This window comes from Hyperolius riggenbachi, chromosome 2 (genome assembly GCF_040937935.1).
Source record: "Hyperolius riggenbachi isolate aHypRig1 chromosome 2, aHypRig1.pri, whole genome shotgun sequence".
Classification (NCBI taxonomy): Eukaryota; Metazoa; Chordata; class Amphibia; order Anura; family Hyperoliidae; genus Hyperolius; species Hyperolius riggenbachi.
Genome location: NC_090647.1, coordinates 568,826,471 through 568,847,872, shown reverse-complemented (window position 1 = coordinate 568,847,872; position 21,402 = coordinate 568,826,471). Strand labels below are relative to the sequence as shown.

The following is a 21,402-nucleotide window of genomic DNA, read 5'->3' as shown; positions in this document are numbered from 1 at the left end:
TTCCAGAAACTGTCAGTGGGTTTTTTTTTTAGCTTTTTTTGTTTTTACACCGGCCCTTTTAGAAGAAATTATTAATGAAACAAATGGATTATGCCAAAAGAAAGTTAGAAAATAACCCTCCTTCACCCAGATCCATCTGGAGGAGCTGGACGGATGTTACTATGCAGGAAATAAAGGCATACTTTGGAGTCATTCTTAGGATGGCACTGCAAGAAAGGGGATCCATCCAGGATTTCTTCTCAACTCGGTGGATCAATTACACCCCCTTTTTTGGAGATATCTTTTCTCGTGAGTAGGGTTGCCAGGTCGGCTGATGGAGAAAACTGGACAGGGGGTGGAGTTAGGGGTGGAGTTAGGGGCGGAGTCAGAAGCACTCTTTTATGTAGAGTGGGGCTAAGCAATGGGCTTTTTTTAAAAAAAAATTTATAGTATTTATATCGCACTGACATCTTCTGCAGCACATTACAGAGTACATAGCCATGTCACTAACTGTCCTCACCAGTAGTTCTGGTCCAGTGCACATAAGAGACAGTTTTTCACCAGTAACTGCACATAAGAGACAGCTTTTCACCAGTAAATGCACATTATAAGAGACACCTTTTCGCCAGTAAATGCACATAATAAGAGACAGCTTTTCCCCAGTAAATGCACAAGAGACAGCTTTTCACCAGTAAATGCACATGATAAGACACAGCTTTTCACCAGTAAATGCACATAATAAGAGACAGCTTTTCACCAGTAAATGCACAAAAGAGACAGCTTTTCACCACTAAATGCACATAATGACAAACAGCCAGTGTTCCCAGTATATGTAGCCAGGGATATATGTGCCCAGTATATGTAGCCAGGGGGTATATATGTCCCAGTATATGTAGGCAGGGGTGTAAATGTCCCAGTATACGTAGGCAGGGGTATATATGTCCCAGTATATGTAGCCAGGGGGTATATGTGCCCAGAATAGGTAGCCAGGGGGTATATGTGCCCAGAATAGGTAGCCAGGAGCTATATGTGCCCAGAATAGGTAGCCAGGGGCTATATGTGCCCAGAATAGGTAGCCAGGGGCTATATGTGCCCAGAATAGGTAGCCAGGGGCTATATGTGCCCGGAATAGGTAGCCAGGGGCTATATGTGCCCGGAATAGGTAGCCAGGGGGTATATGTGCCCAGAATAGGTAGCCAGGGGCTATATGTGCCCAGAATAGGTAGCCAGGGGGTATATGTGCCCGGAATAGGTAGCCAGGGGCTATATGTGCCCAGAATAGGTAGCCAGGGGCTATATGTGCCCGGAATAGGTAGCCAGGGGGTATATGTGCCCAGAATAGGTAGCCAGGGGCTATATGTGCCCAGAATAGGGAGCCAAGGGCTATATGTGCCCAGAATAGGTAGCCAGGGGGTATATGTGCCCAGAATAGGTAGCCAGGGGGTATATGTGCCCGGAATAGGTAGCCAGGGGCTATATGTGCCCAGAATAGGTTAGGTAGCCAGGTGCCCCCCGCCCCCCGCCCCCCCCCCCCCCCCCCCGCAGGAGGAGAACAGTGCAGCAGAGAGAGAGCTGGGAGCAGAGGTGGAGAAGGGGGGCAATCTCCCCCCCCTTCCCTCACCTTAGGGTGCTCTCTCTCCCCCGCTGTCTCCTCCAATATGATGTGCAGGCTGGCGAGTGGCTGCAGGCGGAACTTACCTCTGTGTCGCAGGCGCCGGAAGTTCGGGTCCCGCAGCCGCTGAGATTCGACTCAAAAAAGATCCGGATCAAAGATTCGAATCATTCATGAGCCGGACAACACTATTCAGACTGATTAGTGTTGTCCGGCTCATGAATGATTCGGATCTTTGATCCGGATCTTTTTTGAGTCGAATCTCAGCGGCTGCGGGACCCGAACTTCCGGCGCTGGAGCGACACAGAGGTAAGTTCCGCCTGCAGCCACTCGCCAGCCTGCACATCATCCTGGAGGAGACAGCGGGGGAGAGAGAGCACCCTAAGGTGAGGGAAGGGGGGGGGGGAGATTGCCCCCCTTCTCCACCGCTGCTCCCAGCTCTCTCTCTGCTGCGCTGTTCTCCTCCTGCGCTGCGGGGGGGGCTCTAAACCGGACAACTTAATTGCCCGGTTTAGCATGCCTTTTTGCACTGGACACAGCGCACAAAAACCGGACTGTCCAGTGTAAAACCGGACACCTGGCAACCCTACTCGTGAGTGATTTAGTCAGATCCATTGGATGCTACATGTTTCTCCACACATCAGTGGTCCTGAAGGCCCTCAAACCAGGGGTGGGAAGGTCAGGAACTTGACAGAGCATATGAAAGAAAGATGCAGAAGTCTGTTTGTACCCCATAGGAATGTAGTGATTGATGAAAGCACAATTAGTTTTCAAAGGAAGATCAAAGTACAAGATGTACAATCCTCAGAAACCAAGCAAGTGGGGGGTACCAGTGTTTTCTATGGCTGATTGTGAGACTGGATACCTCTTTGCGTTTGAACCGTATTATGGATCTGCAACTACGGAAAGCTTGCAAAGGCCAGACTTGCCATTTTCAGCTCGCATTGTCCTTCATCTTTGTACAAATCTGAAACAAGCCACTCCTGGACATGGATACCATTTATTTACACATCGATTTTATACCAGTCACATATTGGTACAAGAGTTACTAAAAGAAAAAATGTTCCTGGCATGCAGCGCCCCCTGGATGCAGGAGGATTACATGTGTTCCTGGCATGCAGCGCCCCCTGGATGCAGGAGGATTACATGTGTTCCTGGCTTGAAGCGCCCCCTGGATGCAGGAGCAGGATTACATGTGTTCCTGTCTTGCAGCGCCCCCTGGATGCAGGAGCAGGATTACATGTGTTCCTGGCTTGCAGCGCCCCCTGGATGCAGGAGGATTACATGTGTTCCTGGCTTGCAGTGCCCCTGGATGCAGGAGGATTACATTTGTTCCTGGCATGCAGCGCCCCCTGGATGCAGGAGGATTACGTGTGTTCCTGGCTTGCAGCGTCCCCTGGATGCAGGAGGATTACATGTGTTCCTGGCTTGCAGCGCCCCCTGGATGCAGGAGTAGTATTACATGTGTTCCTGGCATGCAGCGCCCCCTGGATGCAGGAGGATTACATGTGTTCCTGGCTTGCAGTGCCCCTGGATGCAGGAGGATTACATGTGTTCCTGGCTTGCAGCGCCCCCTGGATGCAGGAGGATTACATTTGTTCCTGGCATGCGGCGCCCCCTGGATGCAGGAGGATTACGTGTGTTCCTGGCTTGCAGCGTCCCCTGGATGCAGGAGGATTACATGTGTTCCTGGCTTGCAGCGTCCCCTGGATGCAGGAGGATTACATGTGTTCCAGTCTTGCAGCGCCCCCTGGATGCAGGAGCAGGATTACATGTGTTCCTGGCTTGCAGCGCCCCCTGGATGCAGGAGGATTACATGTGTTCCTGGCTTGCAGCGCCCCCTGGATGCAGGAGGATTACATGTGTTCCTGGCTTGCAGCGCCCCCTGGATGCAGGAGCGGGATTACATGTGTTCCTGGCTTGCAGCACCCCCTGGATGCAGGAGCAGGATTACATGTGTTCCTGGCTTGCAGCGCCCCCTGGATGAAGGAGGATTACATGTGTTCCTGTCTTGCAGCGCCCCCTGGATGCAGGAGCAGGATTACATGTGTTCCTGGCTTGCAGCGCCCCTGGATGCAGGAGGATTACATTTGTTCCTGGCATGCAGCGCCCCCTGGATGCAGGAGGATTACATGTGTTCCTGGCTTGCAGTGCCCCTGGATGCAGGAGGATTACATTTGTTCCTGGCATGCAGCGCCCCCTGGATGCAGGAGGATTACATGTGTTCCTGGCTTGCAGTGCCCCTGGATGAAGGAGGATTACATGTGTTCCTGGCTTGCAGCGCCCCCTGGATGCAGGAGGATTACATTTGTTCCTGGCATGCAGCGCCCCCTGGATGCAGGAGGATTACATGTGTTCCTGGCTTGCAGCGCCCCCTGGATGCAGGAGGATTACATGTGTTCCTGGCTTGCAGCGCCCCCTGGATGCAGGAGGATTACATGTGTTCCTGTCTTGCAGCGCCCCCTGGATGCAGGAGCAGGGTTACATGTGTTCCTGACTTGCAGCGCCCCCTGGATGCAGGAGGATTACATGTGTTCCTGGCTTGCAGCGCCCCCTGGATGCAGGAGGATTACATGTGTTCCTGGCTTGCAGCGCCCCCTGGATGCAGGAGGATTACATGTGTTCCTGGCTTGCAGCGCCCCCTGGATGCAGGAGGATTACATGTGTTCCTGGCTTGCAGCGCCCCCTGGATGCAGGAGCAGGATTACATGTGTTCCTGGCTTGCAGCGCCCCCTGGATGCAGGAGTAGGATTACATGTGTTCCTGGCTTGCAGCACCCCCTGGATGCAGGAGGATTACATGTGTTCCTGGCATGCAGCGCCCCCTGGATGCAGGAGCCGGATTACATGTGTTCCTGGCTTGCAGCACCCCCTGGATGCAGGAGCAGGATAACATGTGTTCCTGGCTTGCAGCTCCCCCTGGATGCAGGAGCAGGATTACATGTGTACCTGGCTTGCAGCGCCTCCTGGATGCAGGAGCAGGATTACATGTGTTTCTGGCATGCAGCGCCCCCTGGATGCAGGAGGATTACATGTGTTCCCGGCTTGCAGTGCCCCCTGGATGCAGGAGGATTACATGTGTTCCTGGCATGCAGCGCCCCCTGGATGCAGGAGGATTACATGTGTTCCTGGCTTGCAGCACCCCCTGGATGCAGGAGCGGGATTACATGTGTTCCTGGCTTGCAGTGCCCCCTAGATGCAGGAGGATTACATGTGTTCCTGGCTTGCAGCGCCCCCTGGATACAGGAGGATTACATGTGTTCCTGGCTTGCAGCGCCCCCTGGATGCAGGAGCAGGTTTACATGTGTAACTGGCTTGCAGCGCCCCCTGGATGCAGGAGGATTACATGTGTTCCTGGCTTGCAGCGCCCCTGGATGCAGGAGCAGGATTACATGTGTTCTTGGCATGCAGTGCCCCCTGAATGCAGGAGGATTACACGTGTTCCTGGCATGCAGCGCCCCCTGGATGCAAGAGGATTACATGTGTACCTGGCTTGCAGCGCCCCCTGGATGCAGGAGGATTACATGTGTTCCTGGCTTGCAGCGCCCCCTGGATGCAGGAGGATTACATGTGTTCCTGGCTTGCAGCACCCCCTAGATGCAGGAGGATTACATGTGTTCCTGGCATGCAGCGCCCCCTGGATGCAGGAGGATTACATGTGTTCCTGTCTTGCAGCGCCCCCTGGATGCAGGAGCAGGATTACATGTGTACCTGGCTTGCAGCGCCCCCTGGATGCAGGAGGATAACATGTGTTCCTGGCTTGCAGCACCCCCTGAATGCAGGAGGATTACATGTGTTCCTGGCTTGCAGCACCCCCTGGATGCAGGAGGATTACATGTGTTCCTGGCTTGCAGCGTCCCCTGGTTGCAGGAGGATTACATGTGTTCCTGTCTTGCAGCGCCCCCTGGATGCAGGAGGATTACATGTGTTCCTGGCTTGCAGCGCCCCCTGGATGCAGGAGGATTACATGTGTTCCTGGCTTGCAGCGCCCCCTGGATGCAGGAGGATTACATGTGTTCCTGGCTTGCAGCGCCCCCTGGATGCAGGAGGATTACATGTGTTCCTGGCTTGCAGCGCCCCCTGGATGCAGGAGCAGGATTACATGTGTTCCTGGCTTGCAGCGCCCCCTGGATGCAGGAGTAGGATTACATGTGTTCCTGGCTTGCAGCACCCCCTGGATGCAGGAGGATTACATGTGTTCCTGGCATGCAGCGCCCCCTGGATGCAGGAGCGGGATTACATGTGTTCCTGGCTTGCAGCACCCCCTGGATGCAGAAGCAGGATTACATGTGTTCCTGGCTTGCAGCGCCCCCTGGATGAAGGAGGATTACATGTGTTCCTGTCTTGCAGCGCCCCCTGGATGCAGGAGCAGGATTACATGTGTTCCTGGCTTGCAGCGCCCCCTGGATGCAGGAGGATTACATCTGTTCCTGGCTTGCAGTGCCCCTGGATGCAGGAGGATTACATTTGTTCCTGGCATGCAGCGCCCCCTGGATGCAGGAGGAATACATGTGTTCCTGGCTTGCAGTGCCCCTGGATGCAGGAGGATTACATGTGTTCCTGGCTTGCAGCGCCCCCTGGATGCAGGAGGATTACATTTGTTCCTGGCATGCAGCGCCCCCTGGATGCAGGAGGATTACATGTGTTCCTGGCTTGCAGCGCCCCCTGGATGCAGGAGGATTACATGTGTTCCTGGCTTGCAGCGCCCCCTGGATGCAGGAGGATTACATGTGTTCCTGTCTTGCAGCGCCCCCTGGATGCAGGAGCAGGATTACATGTGTTCCTGGCTTGCAGCGCCCCCTGGATGCAGGAGGATTACATGTGTTCCTGGCTTGCAGCGCCCCCTGGATGCAGGAGCAGGATTACATGTGTTCCTGGCTTGCAGCGCCCCCTGGATGCAGGAGTAGGATTACATGTGTTCCTGGCTTGCAGCACCCCCTGGATGCAGGAGGATTACATGTGTTCCTGGCATGCAGCGCCCCCTGGATGCAGGAGCGGGATTACATGTGTTCCTGGCTTGCAGCACCCCCTGGATGCAGGAGCAGGATTACATGTGTTCCTGGCTTGCAGCGCCCCCTGGATGAAGGAGGATTACATGTGTTCCTGTCTTGCAGCGCCCCCTGGATGCAGGAGCAGGATTACATGTGTTCCTGGCTTGCAGCGCCCCCTGGATGCAGGAGGATTACATCTGTTCCTGGCTTGCAGTGCCCCTGGATGCAGGAGGATTACATTTGTTCCTGGCATGCAGCGCCCCCTGGATGCAGGAGGAATACATGTGTTCCTGGCTTGCAGTGCCCCTGGATGCAGGAGGATTACATGTGTTCCTGGCTTGCAGCGCCCCCTGGATGCAGGAGGATTACATTTGTTCCTGGCATGCAGCGCCCCCTGGATGCAGGAGGATTACATGTGTTCCTGGCTTGCAGCGCCCCCTGGATGCAGGAGGATTACATGTGTTCCTGGCTTGCAGCGCCCCCTGGATGCAGGAGGATTACATGTGTTCCTGGCTTGCAGTGCCCCTGGATGCAGGAGGATTACATTTGTTCCTGGCATGCAGCGCCCCCTGGATGCAGGAGGAATACATGTGTTCCTGGCTTGCAGTGCCCCTGGATGCAGGAGGATTACATGTGTTCCTGGCTTGCAGCGCCCCCTGGATGCAGGAGGATTACATTTGTTCCTGGCATGCAGCGCCCCCTGGATGCAGGAGGATTACATGTGTTCCTGGCTTGCAGCGCCCCCTGGATGCAGGAGGATTACATGTGTTCCTGGCTTGCAGCGCCCCCTGGATGCAGGAGGATTACATGTGTTCCTGTCTTGCAGCGCCCCCTGGATGCAGGAGCAGGATTACATGTGTTCCTGGCTTGCAGCGCCCCCTGGATGCAGGAGGATTACATGTGTTCCTGGCTTGCAGCGCCCCCTGGATGCAGGAGGATTACATGTGTTCCTGGCTTGCAGCGCCCCCTGGATGCAGGAGGATTACATGTGTTCCTGGCTTGCAGCGCCCCCTGGATGCAGGAGCAGGATTACATGTGTTCCTGGCTTGCAGCGCCCCCTGGATGCAGGAGTAGGATTACATGTGTTCCTGGCTTGCAGCACCCCCTGGATGCAGGAGGATTACATGTGTTCCTGGCATGCAGCGCCCCCTGGATGCAGGAGCGAGATTACATGTGTTCCTGGCTTGCAGCACCCCCTGGATGCAGGAGCAGGATTACATGTGTTCCTGGCTTGCAGCGCCCCCTGGATGCAGGAGCAGGATTACATGTGTTCCTGGCTTGCAGCGCCCCCTGGATGCAGGAGGATTACATGTGTTCCTGGCTTGCAGTGCCCCTGGATGCAGGAGGATTACATTTGTTCCTGGCATGCAGCGCCCCCTGGATGCAGGAGGATTACGTGTGTTCCTGGCTTGCAGCGTCCCCTGGATGCAGGAGGATTACATGTGTTCCTGGCTTGCAGCGCCCCCTGGATGCAGGAGTAGTATTACATGTGTTCCTGGCATGCAGCGCCCCCTGGATGCAGGAGGATAACATGTGTTCCTGGCTTGCAGTGCCCCTGGATGCAGGAGGATTACATGTGTTCCTGGCTTGCAGCGCCCCCTGGATGCAGGAGGATTACATTTGTTCCTGGCATGAAGCGCCCCCTGGATGCAGGAGGATTACGTGTGTTCCTGGCTTGCAGCGTCCCCTGGATTCAGGAGGATTACATGTGTTCCTGGCTTGCAGCGCCCCCTGGATGCAGGAGGATTACATGTGTTCCTGGCTTGCAGCGCCCCCTGGATGCAGGAGGATTACATGTGTTCCTGGCTTGCAGCGCCCCCTGGATGCAGGAGGATTACATGTGTTCCTGGCTTGCAGCGCCCCCTGGATGCAGGAGCAGGATTGCATGTGTTCCTGGCTTGCAGCGCCCCCTGGATGCAGGAGTAGGATTACATGTGTTCCTGGCTTGCAGCACCCCCTGGATGCAGGAGGATTACATGTGTTCCTGGCTTGCAGCACCCCCTGGATGCAGAAGCAGGATTACATGTGTTCCTGGCTTACAGCACCCCCTGGATGCAGGAGCAGGATTACATGTGTTCCTGGCTTGCAGCACCCCCTGGATGCAGGAGCAGGATTACATGTGTTCCTGGCTTGCAGCGCCCCCTGGATGCAGGAGGATTACATGTGTTCCTGGCTTGCAGCGCCCCCTGGATGCAGGAGGATTACATGTGTTCCTGGCTTGCAGCGCCCCCTGGATGCAGGAGCAGGATTGCATGTGTTCCTGGCTTGCAGCGCCCCCTGGATGCAGGAGTAGGATTACATGTGTTCCTGGCTTGCAGTGCCCCCTGGATGCAGGAGGATTACATGTGTTCCTGGCTTGCAGCACCCCCTGGATGCAGAAGCAGGATTACATGTGTTCCTGGCTTGCAGCACCCCCTGGATGCAGGAGCAGGATTACATGTGTTCCTGGCTTGCAGCTCCCCCTGGATGCAGGAGCAGGATTACATGTGTTCCTGGCTTGCAGCGCCCCCTGGATGCAGGAGCGGGATTACATGTGTTCCTGGCTTGCAGCACCCCCTGGATGCAGGAGCAGGATTACATGTGTTCCTGGCTTGCAGCGCCCCCTGGATGAAGGAGGATTACATGTGTTCCTGTCTTGCAGCGCCCCCTGGATGCAGGAGCAGGATTACATGTGTTCCTGGCTTGCAGCGCCCCTGGATGCAGGAGGATTACATTTGTTCCTGGCATGCAGCGCCCCCTGGATGCAGGAGGATTACATGTGTTCCTGGCTTGCAGTGCCCCTGGATGCAGGAGGATTACATTTCTTCCTGGCATGCAGCGCCCCCTGGATGCAGGAGGATTACATGTGTTCCTGGCTTGCAGTGCCCCTGGATGAAGGAGGATTACATGTGTTCCTGGCTTGCAGCGCCCCCTGGATGCAGGAGGATTACATTTGTTCCTGGCATGCAGCGCCCCCTGGATGCAGGAGGAGTACATGTGTTCCTGGCTTGCAGCGCCCCCTGGATGCAGGAGGATTACATGTGTTCCTGGCTTGAAGCGCCCCCTGGATGCAGGAGGATTACATGTGTTCCTGTCTTGCAGCGCCCCCTGGATGCAGGAGCAGGATTACATGTGTTCCTGGCTTGCAGCGCCCCCTGGATGCAGGAGGATTACATGTGTTCCTGGCTTGCAGCGCCCCCTGGATGCAGGAGGATTACATGTGTTCCTGGCTTGCAGCGCCCCCTGGATGCAGGAGGATTACATGTGTTCCTGGCTTGCAGCGCCCCCTGGATGCAGGAGGATTACATGTGTTCCTGGCTTGCAGCGCCCCCTGGATGCAGGAGCAGGATTGCATGTGTTCCTGGCTTCCAGCGCCCCCTGGATGCAGGAGGAGGATTACATGTGTTCCTGGCTTGCAGCACCCCCTGGATGCAGGAGGATTACATGTGTTCCAGGCTTGCAGTGCCCCCTGGATGCAGGAGGATTACATGTGTTCCTGGCTTGCAGCACCCCCTGGATGCAGGAGCAGGATTACATGTGTTCCTGGCTTGCAGCACCCCCTGGATGCAGGAGCAGGATTACATGTGTTCCTGGCTTGCAGCTCCCCCTGGATGCAGGAGCCGGATTACATGTGTTCCTGGCTTGCAGCACCCCCTGGATGCAGGAGCAGGATTACATGTGTTCCTGGCTTGCAGCTCCCCCTGGATGCAGGAGCAGGATTACATGTGTTCCTGTCTTGCAGCGCCCCCTGGATGCAGGAGCAAGATTACATGTGTACCTGGCTTGCAGCGCCTCCTGGATGCAGGAGCAGGATTACATGTGTTCCTGGCATGCAGCGCCCCCTGGATGCAGGAGGATTACATGTGTTCCCGGCTTGCAGTGCCCCCTGGATGCAGGAGGATTACATGTGTTCCTGGCATGCAGCGCCCCCTGGATGCAGGAGGATTACATGTGTTCCTGGCTTGCAGCACCCCCTTGATGCAGGAGCGGGATTACATGTGTTCCTGGCTTGCAGTGCCCCCTAGATGCAGGAGGATTACATGTGTTCCTGGCTTGCAGCGCCCCCTGGATACAGGAGGATTACATGTGTTCCTGGCTTGCAGCGCCCCCTGGATGCAGGAGCAGGTTTACATGTGTAACTGGCTTGCAGCGCCCCCTGGATGCAGGAGGATTACATGTGTTCCTGGCTTGCAGCGCCCCTGGATGCAGGAGCAGGATTACATGTGTTCTTGGCATGCAGTGCCCCCTGAATGCAGGAGGATTACACGTGTTCCTGGCATGCAGCGCCCCCTGGATGCAGGAGGATTACATGTGTACCTGGCTTGCAGCGCCCCCTGGATGCAGAAGGATTACATGTGTTCCTGGCTTGCAGCACCCCCTGGATGCAGGAGGATAACATGTGTTCCTGGCTTGCAGCACCCCCTAGATGCAGGAGGATTACATGTGTTCCTGGCATGCAGCGCCCCCTGGATGCAGGAGGATTACATGTGTTCCTGTCTTGCAGCGCCCCCTGGATGCAGGAGCAGGATTACATGTGTACCTGGCTTGCAGCGCCCCCTGGATGCAGGAGGATTACATGTGTTCCTGGCTTGCAGCACCCCCTGAATGCAGGAGGATTACATGTGTTCCTGGCTTGCAGCACCCCCTGGATGCAGGAGGATTACATGTGTTCCTGGCTTGCAGCGTCCCCTGGTTGCAGGAGGATTACATGTGTTCCTGTCTTGCAGCGCCCCCTGGATGCAGGAGCAGGATTACATGTGTTCCTGGCTTGCAGCGCCCCCTGGATGCAGGAGGATTACATGTGTTCCTGGCTTGCAGCGCCCCCTGGATGCAGGAGGATTACATGTGTTCCTGGCTTGCAGCGCCCCCTGGATGCAGGAGGATTACATGTGTTCCTGGCTTGCAGCGCCCCCTGGATGCAGGAGCAGGATTACATGTGTTCCTGGCTTGCAGCGCCCCCTGGATGCAGGAGTAGGATTACATGTGTTCCTGGCTTGCAGCACCCCCTGGATGCAGGAGGATTACATGTGTTCCTGGCATGCAGCGCCCCCTGGATGCAGGAGCGGGATTACATGTGTTCCTGGCTTGCAGCACCCCCTGGATGCAGGAGCAGGATTACATGTGTTCCTGGCTTGCAGCGCCCCCTGGATGAAGGAGGATTACATGTGTTCCTGTCTTGCAGCGCCCCCTGGATGCAGGAGCAGGATTACATGTGTTCCTGGCTTGCAGCGCCCCCTGGATGCAGGAGGATTACATGTGTTCCTGGCTTGCAGTGCCCCTGGATGCAGGAGGATTACATTTGTTCCTGGCATGCAGCGCCCCCTGGATGCAGGAGGATTACATGTGTTCCTGGCTTGCAGTGCCCCTGGATGCAGGAGGATTACATGTGTTCCTGGCTTGCAGCGCCCCCTGGATGCAGGAGGATTACATTTGTTCCTGGCATGCAGCGCCCCCTGGATGCAGGAGGATTACATGTGTTCCTGGCTTGCAGCGCCCCCTGGATGCAGGAGGATTACATGTGTTCCTGTCTTGCAGCGCCCCCTGGATGCAGGAGGATTACATGTGTTCCTGTCTTGCAGCGCCCCCTGGATGCAGGAGCAGGATTACATGTGTTCCTGGCTTGCAGCGCCCCCTGGATGCAGGAGGATTACATGTGTTCCTGGCTTGCAGCGCCCCCTGGATGCAGGAGGATTACATGTGTTCCTGGCTTGCAGCGCCCCCTGGATGCAGGAGGATTACATGTGTTCCTGGCTTGCAGCGCCCCCTGGATGCAGGAGGATTACATGTGTTCCTGGCTTGCAGCGCCCCCTGGATGCAGGAGCAGGATTACATGTGTTCCTGGCTTGCAGCGCCCCCTGGATGCAGGAGTAGGATTACATGTGTTCCTGGCTTGCAGCACCCCCTGGATGCAGGAGGATTACATGTGTTCCTGGCATGCAGCGCCCCCTGGATGCAGGAGCGAGATTACATGTGTTCCTGGCTTGCAGCACCCCCTGGATGCAGGAGCAGGATTACATGTGTTCCTGGCTTGCAGCGCCCCCTGGATGAAGGAGGATTACACGTGTTCCTGTCTTGCAGCGCCCCCTGGATGCAGGAGCAGGATTACATGTGTACCTGGCTTGCAGCACCCCCTGGATGCAGGAGCAGGATTACATGTGTTCCTGGCTTGCAGCGCCCCCTGGATGAAGGAGGATTACATGTGTTCCTGTCTTGCAGCGCCCCCTGGATGCAGGAGCAAGATTACATGTGTACCTGGCTTGCAGCGCCCCCTGGATGCAGGAGGATTACATGTGTTCCCGGCTTGCAGTGCCCCCTGGATGCAGGAGGATTATATGTGTTCCTGGCATGCAGCGCCCCCTGGATGCAGGAGGATTACATGTGTTCCAGGCTTGCAGCACCCCCTGGATGCAGGAGCGGGATTACATGTGTTCCTGGCTTGCAGTGCCCCCCAGATGCAGGAGGATTAAATGTGTTCCTGGCTTGCAGCGCCCCCTGGATACAGGAGGATTACATGTGTTCCTGGCTTGCAGCGCCCCCTGGATGCAGGAGCAGGATTACATGTGTAACTGGCTTGCAGCGCCCCCTGGATGCAGGAGGATTACATGTGTTCCTGGCTTGCAGCGCCCCTGGATGCAGGAGCAGGATTACATGTGTTCTTGGCATGCAGTGCCTGCTGAATGAAGGAGGATTACACGTGTTCCTGGCATGCAGCGCCCCCTGGATGCAGGAGGATTACATATGTACCTGGCTTGCAGCGCCCCCTGGATGCAGGAGGATTACATGTGTTCCTGGCTTGCAGCACCCCCTGGATGCAGGAGGATTACATGTGTTCCTGGCTTGCAGCACCCCCTGGATGCAGGAGGATTACATGTGTTCCTGGCATGCAGCGCCCCCTTGATGCAGGAGGATTACATGTGTTCCTGGCTTGCAGCGCCCCCTGGATGCAGGAGCAGGATTACACGTGTTCCTAGGATGCAGCGCCCCCAGGATGCAGGAGGATTACATGTGTTCCTGGCATGCAGCGGCCCCTGGATGCAGGAGCAGTATTACATGTGTTCCTGGCTTGCAGCGCCCCCTGGATGCAGGAGGATTACATGTGTTCCTGGCTTGCAGCACCCCCTGGATGCAGGAGGATTACATGTGTTCCTGGCATGCAGCGCCCCCTGGATGCAGGAGCGGGATTACAGGTGTTCCTGGCATGCAGCGCCCCCTGGATGCAGGAGCAGGATTACATGTGTTCCTGGCTTGCAGCGCCCCCTGGATGCAGGAGGATTACATGTGTACCTGGCTTGCAGCGCCCCCTGGATGCAGGAGGATTACATGTGTTCCTGGCTTGCAGCACCCCCTGGATGCAGGAGGATTACATGTGTTCCTGGCTTGCAGCGCCCCCTGGATGCAGGAGGATTACATGTGTTCCTGGCTTGCAGTGCCCCCCAGATGCAGGAGGATTACATGTGTACCTGGCTTGCAGCGCCCCCTGGATGCAGGAGGATTACATGTGTTCCTGGCTTGCAGCACCCCCTGGATGTAGGAGCGGGATTACATGTGTTCCTGGCTTGCAGCGCCCCCTGAATGCAGGAGGATTACATGTGTTCCTGGCTTGCAGCGCCCCCTGGATGCAGGAGCGGGATTACATGTGTTCCTGGCTTGCAGCGCCCCCTGGATGCAGGAGCAGGATTACATGTGTTCCTGGCTTGCAGCGCCCCCTGGATGCAGGAGCAGGATTACATGTGTTCCTGGCATGCAGCGCCCCCTGGATGCAGGAGCAGGATTACATGTGTTCCTGGCATGCAGCGCCCCCTGGATGCAGGTACAGGATTACACGTGTTCCTGGCTTGCAGCGCCCCCTGGATGCAGGAGCGGGATTACATGTGTTCCTGGCTTGCAGTGCCCCCTGGATGCAGGAGGATTACACGTGTTCCTGGCTTGCAGCGCCCCCTGGATGCAGGAGGATTACATGTGTTCCTGGCTTGCAGCGCCCCCTGGATGCAGGAGGATTACATGTGTTCCTGGCTTGCAGCGCCCCCTGGATGTAGGAGCAGGATTACATGAGTTCCTGGCTTGCAGCGCCCCCTGGATGCAGGAGTGGGATTACATGTGTTCTTGGCTTGCAGTGCCCCCTGGATGCAGGAGGATTACACGTGTTCCTGGCTTGCAGCGCCCCCTGGATGCAGGAGTGGGATTACATGTGTTCCTGGCTTGCAGCGCCCCCTGGATGCAGGAGTGGGATTACATGTGTTCCTGGCATGCAGCGCCCCCTGGATGCAGGAGTGGGATTACATGTGTTCCTGGCTTGCAGCGCCCCCCCTGGATGCAGAAGGATTACATGTGTTCCTGGATTGCAGCACCCCCTGGATGCAGGAGGATTACATGTGTACCTGGCTTGCAGCGCCGCCTAGATGCAGGAGGATTACATGTGTTCCTGGCTTGCAGCGCCCCCTGGATGCAAGAGGATTACAGGTGTTCCTGGCTTGCAGTGCCCCCTGGATGCAGGAGCAGGATTACATGTGTTCCTGGCTTGCAGCGCCCCCTGGATGCAGGAGGATTACATGTGTTCCTGGCTTGCAGCGCCCCCTGGATGCAGGAGCGGGATTACATGTGTTCCTGGCATGCAGCGCCCCCTGGATGCAGGAGGATTACATGTGTTCCTGGCTTGCAGCGCCCCCTGGATGCAGGAGGATTACATGTGTTCCTGGCATGCAGCGCCCCCTGGATGCAGGAGGATTACATGTGTTCCTGGCTTGCAGCACCCCCTGGATGCAGGAGCGGGATTACATGTGTTCCTGGCTTGCAGCGCCCCCTGGATGCAGGAGGATTACATGTGTTCCTGGCTTGCAGTGCCCCCTGGATGCAGGAGGATTACATGTGTTCCTGGCTTGCAGTGCCCCCTGGATGCAGGAGCAGGATTACATGTGTTCCTGGCTTGCAGTGCCCCCTGGATGCAGGAGGATTACATGTGTTCCAGGCTTGCAGCGCCCCCTGGATGCAGGAGCAGGATTAAATGTGTTCCTGGCATGCAGCACCCCCTGGATGCAGGACCAGGATTACATGTGTTCCTGGCTTGCAGCGCCCCCTGGATGAAGGAGGATTACATGTGTTCCTTGCTTGCAGCGCCCCCTGGAGGCAGGAGTGAGATTACATGTGTTCCTGGCATACAGCGCCCCTGGATGCAGGAGCAGGATTACATGTGTTCCTGGCATGCAGCACTCCCTGGATGCAGGAGCGGGATTACATGTGTTCCTGGCTTGCAGTGCCCCTGGATGCAGGAGGATTACATTTGTTCCTGGCATGCAGTGCCCCCTGGATGCAGGAGGATTACATGTGTTCCTGGCTTGCAGCGCCCCCTGGAAGCAGGAGGATTACATGTGTTCCTGGCTTGCAGCGCCCCCTGGATGCAGGAGCAGGATTACATGCGTTCCTGGTTTGCGGCGCCCCCTGGATGCAGGAGCGGGATTACATGTGTTCCTGGCTTGCAGTGCCCCTGGATGCAGGAGGATTACATGTGTTCCTGGCATGCAGCGCCCCCTGGATGCAGGAGGATTACATGTGTTCCTGGCTTGCAGCGCCCCCTGGATGCGGGAGCAGGATTACATGCGTTCCTGGTTTGCAACGCCCCCTGGATGCAGCAGAAGGATTACATGTGTTCCTGGCTTGCAGCGCCCCCTGGATGCAGGAGCAGGATTACATGTGTTCCTGGCTTGCGGCGCCCCCTGGATGCAGGAGCAGGATTACATGTGTTCCAGGCATGCAGCACACTATGGATGAAGGAGCGGGATTACATGTGTTCCTGGCTTGCAGCGCCCCCTGGATGCAGGAGCAGGTTTACATGTGTTCCTGGCTTGCAGCGCCCCCTGGATGCAGGAGGATTACATGTGTTCCTGGCTTGCAGCGCCCCCTGGAGGCAGGAGCGGGATTACATGTGTTCCTGGCATGCAGCGCCCCATGGATGCAGGAGCAGGATTACATGTGTTCCTGGCTTGCAGCGCCCCCTGGATGCAGGAGGATTACATGTGTTTCTGGCTTGCAGCGCCCCCTGGATGCAGGAGCAGGATTACATGTGTTCCTGGCTTGCAGCGCCCCCTGGATGCAGGAGGATTACATGTGTTCCTAGCATGCAGCGCCCACTGGATGCAGGAGCAGGATTACACGTGTTCCTGGCATGCAGCGCCCCCTGGATGCAGGAGGATTACATGTGTTCCTGGCTTGCAGCGCCCCCTGGATGCAGGAGCAGGAATACATGTGTTCCTGTCTTGCAGCGCCCCCTGGATGCAGGAGCAGGATTACATGTTTTCCTGGCATGCAGCTCCCCCTGGATGCAGGAGGATTACACGTGTTCCTGGCATGCAGCTCCCCCTGGATGCAGGAAGATTACATGTATTCCTGGCTTGCAGCGCCCCCTGGATGCAGGAGCAGGATTACATATGTTCCTGGCTTGCAGCGCCCCCTGGATGCAGGAGCAGGATTACATGTGTTCCTGGCATGCAGTGCCCCCTGGATGCAGGAGGATTACATGTGTTCCTGGCTTGCAGCGCCCCCTGGATGCAGGAGGATTACATGTGTTCCTGGCATGCAGCGCCCCCTGGATGCAGGACCAGGATTATATGTGTGCCTGACTTGCAGCGCCCCCTGGGTGCAGGAGGATTACATGTGTTCCTGGCTTGCAGCGCCCCCTGGATGCAGGAGGATTACATGTGTTCCTGGCTTGCAGTGCCCCCTGGATGCAGGAGCAGGATTACATGTGTTCCTGGCGTGCAGTGCCCCCTGGATGCAGGAGGATTACATGTGTTCCTGGCTTGCAGCGCCCCCTGGATGCAGGAGGATTACATGTGTTCCTGGCATGCAGCGCCCCCTGGATGCAGGACCAGGATTATATGTGTGCCTGACTTGCAGCGCCCCCTGGGTGCAGGAGGATTACATGTGTTCCTGGCTTGCAGCGCCCCCTGGATGCAGGAGGATTACATGTGTTCCTGGCTTGCAGTGCCCCCTGGATGCAGGAGCAGGATTACATGTGTTCCTGGCGTGCAGTGCCCCCTGGATGCAGGAGGATTACATGTGTTCCTGGCTTGCAGCACCCCCTGGATGCAGGAGGATTACAAGTGTACCTGGCTTGCAGCACCCCCTGGATGCAGGAGCGGGATTACATGTGTTCCTGGCTTGCAGCGTCCCCTGGATGCAGGAGGATTACATGTGTTCCTGGCATGCAGCGCCCCCTGGATGCAGGAGCAGGATTACATGTGTTCCTGGCTTGCAGCGCCCCCTGAATGCAGGAGCAGGATTACATGTGTTCCTGTCTTGCAGCGCCCCCTGGATGCAGGAGGAGGATTACATGTGTTCCTGGCTTGCAGCGCCCCCTGGATGCAGGAGGTTTACATGTGTTCCTGGCTTGCAGCGCCCCCTGGATACAGGAGGATTACATGTGTTCCTGGCTTGCAGCGCCCCCTGGATGCAGGAGCGGGATTACATGTGTTCCTGGCTTGCAGCGCCCCCTGGATGCAGGAGCAGGATTACATGTGTTCCAGGCTTGCAGCACCCCCTGGATGCAGGAGGATTACGTGTGCTCCTGGCTTGCAGCGCCCCCTGGATGCAGGAGGATTACATGTGTTCCTGGCCTGCAGCGTCCGCTGGATGCAGGAGAATTACATGTGTTCCTGGCTTGCAGCGCCCCCTGGATGCAGGAGCAGGATTACATGTGTTCCTGGCTTGCAGCGCCCCCTGGATGCAGGAGGATTACGTGTGTTCCTGGTTTACAGCGTCCCCTGGATGCAGGAGGATTACATGTGTTCCTGGCTTGCAGCGTCCCCTGGATGCAGGAGGATTACATGTGTTCCTGGCATGCAGCGCCCCCTGGATGCAGGGGCAGGATTACATGTGTTCATGGCTTGCAGCGCACCCTGGATGCAGGAGGATTACATGTATTCCTGGCTTGCAGCGCCCCCTGGATGCAAGAGCAGGATTACATGTGTTCCTGGCTTGCAGCACCCCCTGGATGCAGAAGGATTACATGTGTTCCTGGCTTGCAGCTCCCCCTGGATGCAGGAGCAGGATTACATGTGTTCCTGGCTTGCAGCGCCCCCTGGATGCAGGAGGATTACATGTGTTCCTGGCATGCAGCACCCCCTGGATGCAGAAGGATTACATGTGTTCCTGGCTTGCAGCGCCCCCTGGATGTAGGAGCAGGATTACATGTGTTTCTGGCTTGCAGCGCCCCCTGGATGCAGGAGCAGGATTACATGTGTTCCAGGCTTGCAGCACCCCCTGGATGCAGGAGCAGGATTACATGTGTTCCTGGCTTGCAGCGCCCCCTGGATGCAGAAGGATTACATGTTTTCCTGGCATGCAGCGCCCCCTGGATGCAGGAGGATTACATGTGTTCCTGGCTTGCAGCGCCTCCTGGATGTAGGAGCAGGATTACATGTGTTTCTGGCTTGCAGCGCCCCCTGGATGCAGGAGCAGGATTACATGTGTTCCAGGCTTGCAGCACCCCCTGGATGTAGGAGCAGGATTACATGTGTTCCTGGCATGCAGCGCCCCCTGGATGCAGGAGGATTACATGTGTTCCTGGCATGCAGCGCCCCCTGGATGCAGGAGCAGGATTACATGTGTTCCTGACTTGCAGCGCCCCCTGGATGCAGGAGGATTACATGTGTTCCTGGCTTGCAGCACCCCCTGGATGCAGGAGCAGGATTACATGTGTTCCTGGCTTGCAGCGCCCCCTGGATGCAGAAGGATTACATGTTTTCCTGGCATGCAGCGCCCCCTGGATGCAGGAGCAGGATTACATGTGTTCCTGTCTTGCAGCGCCCCCTGGATGCAGGAGCAGGATTACATGTGTTCCTGTCTTGCAGCGCCCCCTGGATGCAGGAGCGGGATTACATGTGTTCCTGTCTTGCAGCGCCCCCTGGATGCAGGAGCGGGATTACAGCTGATATTATTTGCATGCTATTTGTTGTGCCCCCAAGGGAAGGAATGATCTGTTGCAAGGATCACAGTCTCAGGACAGGACAGACTGGTTACACAACATGCGGGATACAACATTCTTGTGACTGTCACTCTCTGCAGGTGATGGGAGGGGGCAGAGATAACTTATCTTGTTTATGTAACAGGACAGCTGAGAGTTTCCAAACCTACCAACATAGAAACACCCCTCCCCCAACACAGTACAGGGCGCTGGGAATGGGGGAATGGGGGGAGCACGTGACCGGCCTGGAAGTGGCTGCTGTGGGCATGTGACTGGCCTGGAAGAGGCTGCTGGGGGCATGTGACTGGCCTGGAAGAGGATGCTGGGGGCGTGTGACTGGCCTGGAAGAGGATGCTGGGGGCGTGTGACTGGCCTGGAAGAGGCTGCTGGGGGCGTGTGACTGGCCTGGAAGAGGACGCTGGGGGCGTGTGACTGGCCTGGAAGAGGACGCTGGGGGCGTGTGACTGGCCTGGAAGAGGACGCTGGGGGCGTGTGACTGGCCTGGAAGAGGCTGCTGGGGGCGTGTGACCGGCCTGGAAGAGGACACTGGGGGCGTGTGGCCGACCTGGAAGAGGCTGCTGGGAGTGTGTGACTGGCCTGGAAGAGGATGCTGGGGGCGTGTGACTGGCCTGAAAGAGGCTGCTGGGGGCGTGTGACTGGCCTGGAAGAGGACGCTGGGGGCGTGTGACTGGCCTGGAAGAGGACGCTGGGGGCGTGTGACTGGCCTGGAAGAGGCTGCTGGGGGCGTGTGACCGGCCTGGAAGAGGCTGCTGGGGGCGTGTGACCGGCCTGGAAGAGGACGCTGGGGGCGTGTGGCCGACCTGGAAGAGGATGCTGGGGGCGTGTGACTGGCCTGGAAGAGGCTGCTGGGAGTGTGTGACTGGCCTGGAAGAGGATGCTGAGGGCACCATGTGACTGGCCTAGAAGAGGATGCTGGGGGCGTGTGACTGGCCTGGAAGAGGCTGCTGGGGGCGTGTGACTGGCCTGGAAGAGGCTGCTGGGGGCGTGTGACTGGCCTGGAAGGGGCTGCTGGGGGCGTGTGACTAACCTGGAAGAGGCTGCTGGGCCGCTGATCGAAGCTTGGTCAAACAGAACCTGTCACCCACACTTACTGTAGGAGCTGTAGCCCCTCCCCTTATGTTCTTGGCTCCACCCTCTTACCTCTGAAATGATAGATGTGAAGTTGCCATCGAAGTGGGGGAGTCCTCCCTGTTCCCGGCTGGAGTTGAGTTGGTTGTTCCCAGCAGAGTGACTGCCATGGCTGAAATTGGAGAGGGCGGAGCCATTTTCCCAGTGAAAGGGGGGCGTGGCTCCAAGGATGGCAATCAGGACCACCTCAGTGGCCACATACAGCTGTAAGAGAGACATCAACTAATCAGAACCACTCATTAATCCACATTATGTGCAGAGCAAAGCCGGCAGAACATCCTACACCGGACAATTCCACTATCTGCCCAACTCAGACACACCCCCTCCACTACATGGCTCCTCCTCTGCCAATCTCCACTCATTCCCCCCATCATCCACCTCCAACCTGTTACTACCACATGCTCTACCTCCACCACTGTTATCCCTCTACCCCATCTAATCCCCACCTCCCACTCTGCAACCAACTCACCCTCACCCTAACCTTATTCCCATCTGGCCACACCCATAAACACTCACTCCCTCTCTCCTACTCCATGGCTGCTCCTCCAATCTCCACCCATCTCCCTCACCATCATCCATCATCCCCCCATTACTACCACATGGCTCTACATTCACCACCTATCTCTCACAATCCAATCTCCACTCATTCCCCCACCCATGTCCATCATCCACCTCCAACCTGTTACTACCACATGCTCTACCTCCACCACTTATATCCCACTACCCCATCTAATC

At 56.9% G+C, this 21,402-nt stretch overlaps 1 protein-coding gene across 1 annotated transcript in view; it reads right to left on the bottom strand.

The window, feature by feature from the left end:
• Positions 1-21,402, bottom strand: part of SLC22A15 (solute carrier family 22 member 15) — a 75,608-nt gene that overhangs the window by 36,719 nt on the left and 17,487 nt on the right. Inside the window, exon 3 of the mRNA XM_068271004.1 lies at positions 20,680-20,871. Coding sequence (XP_068127105.1) covers positions 20,680-20,871 — 192 coding nt within the window. The remainder of the gene's footprint in view (positions 1-20,679; positions 20,872-21,402) is intronic.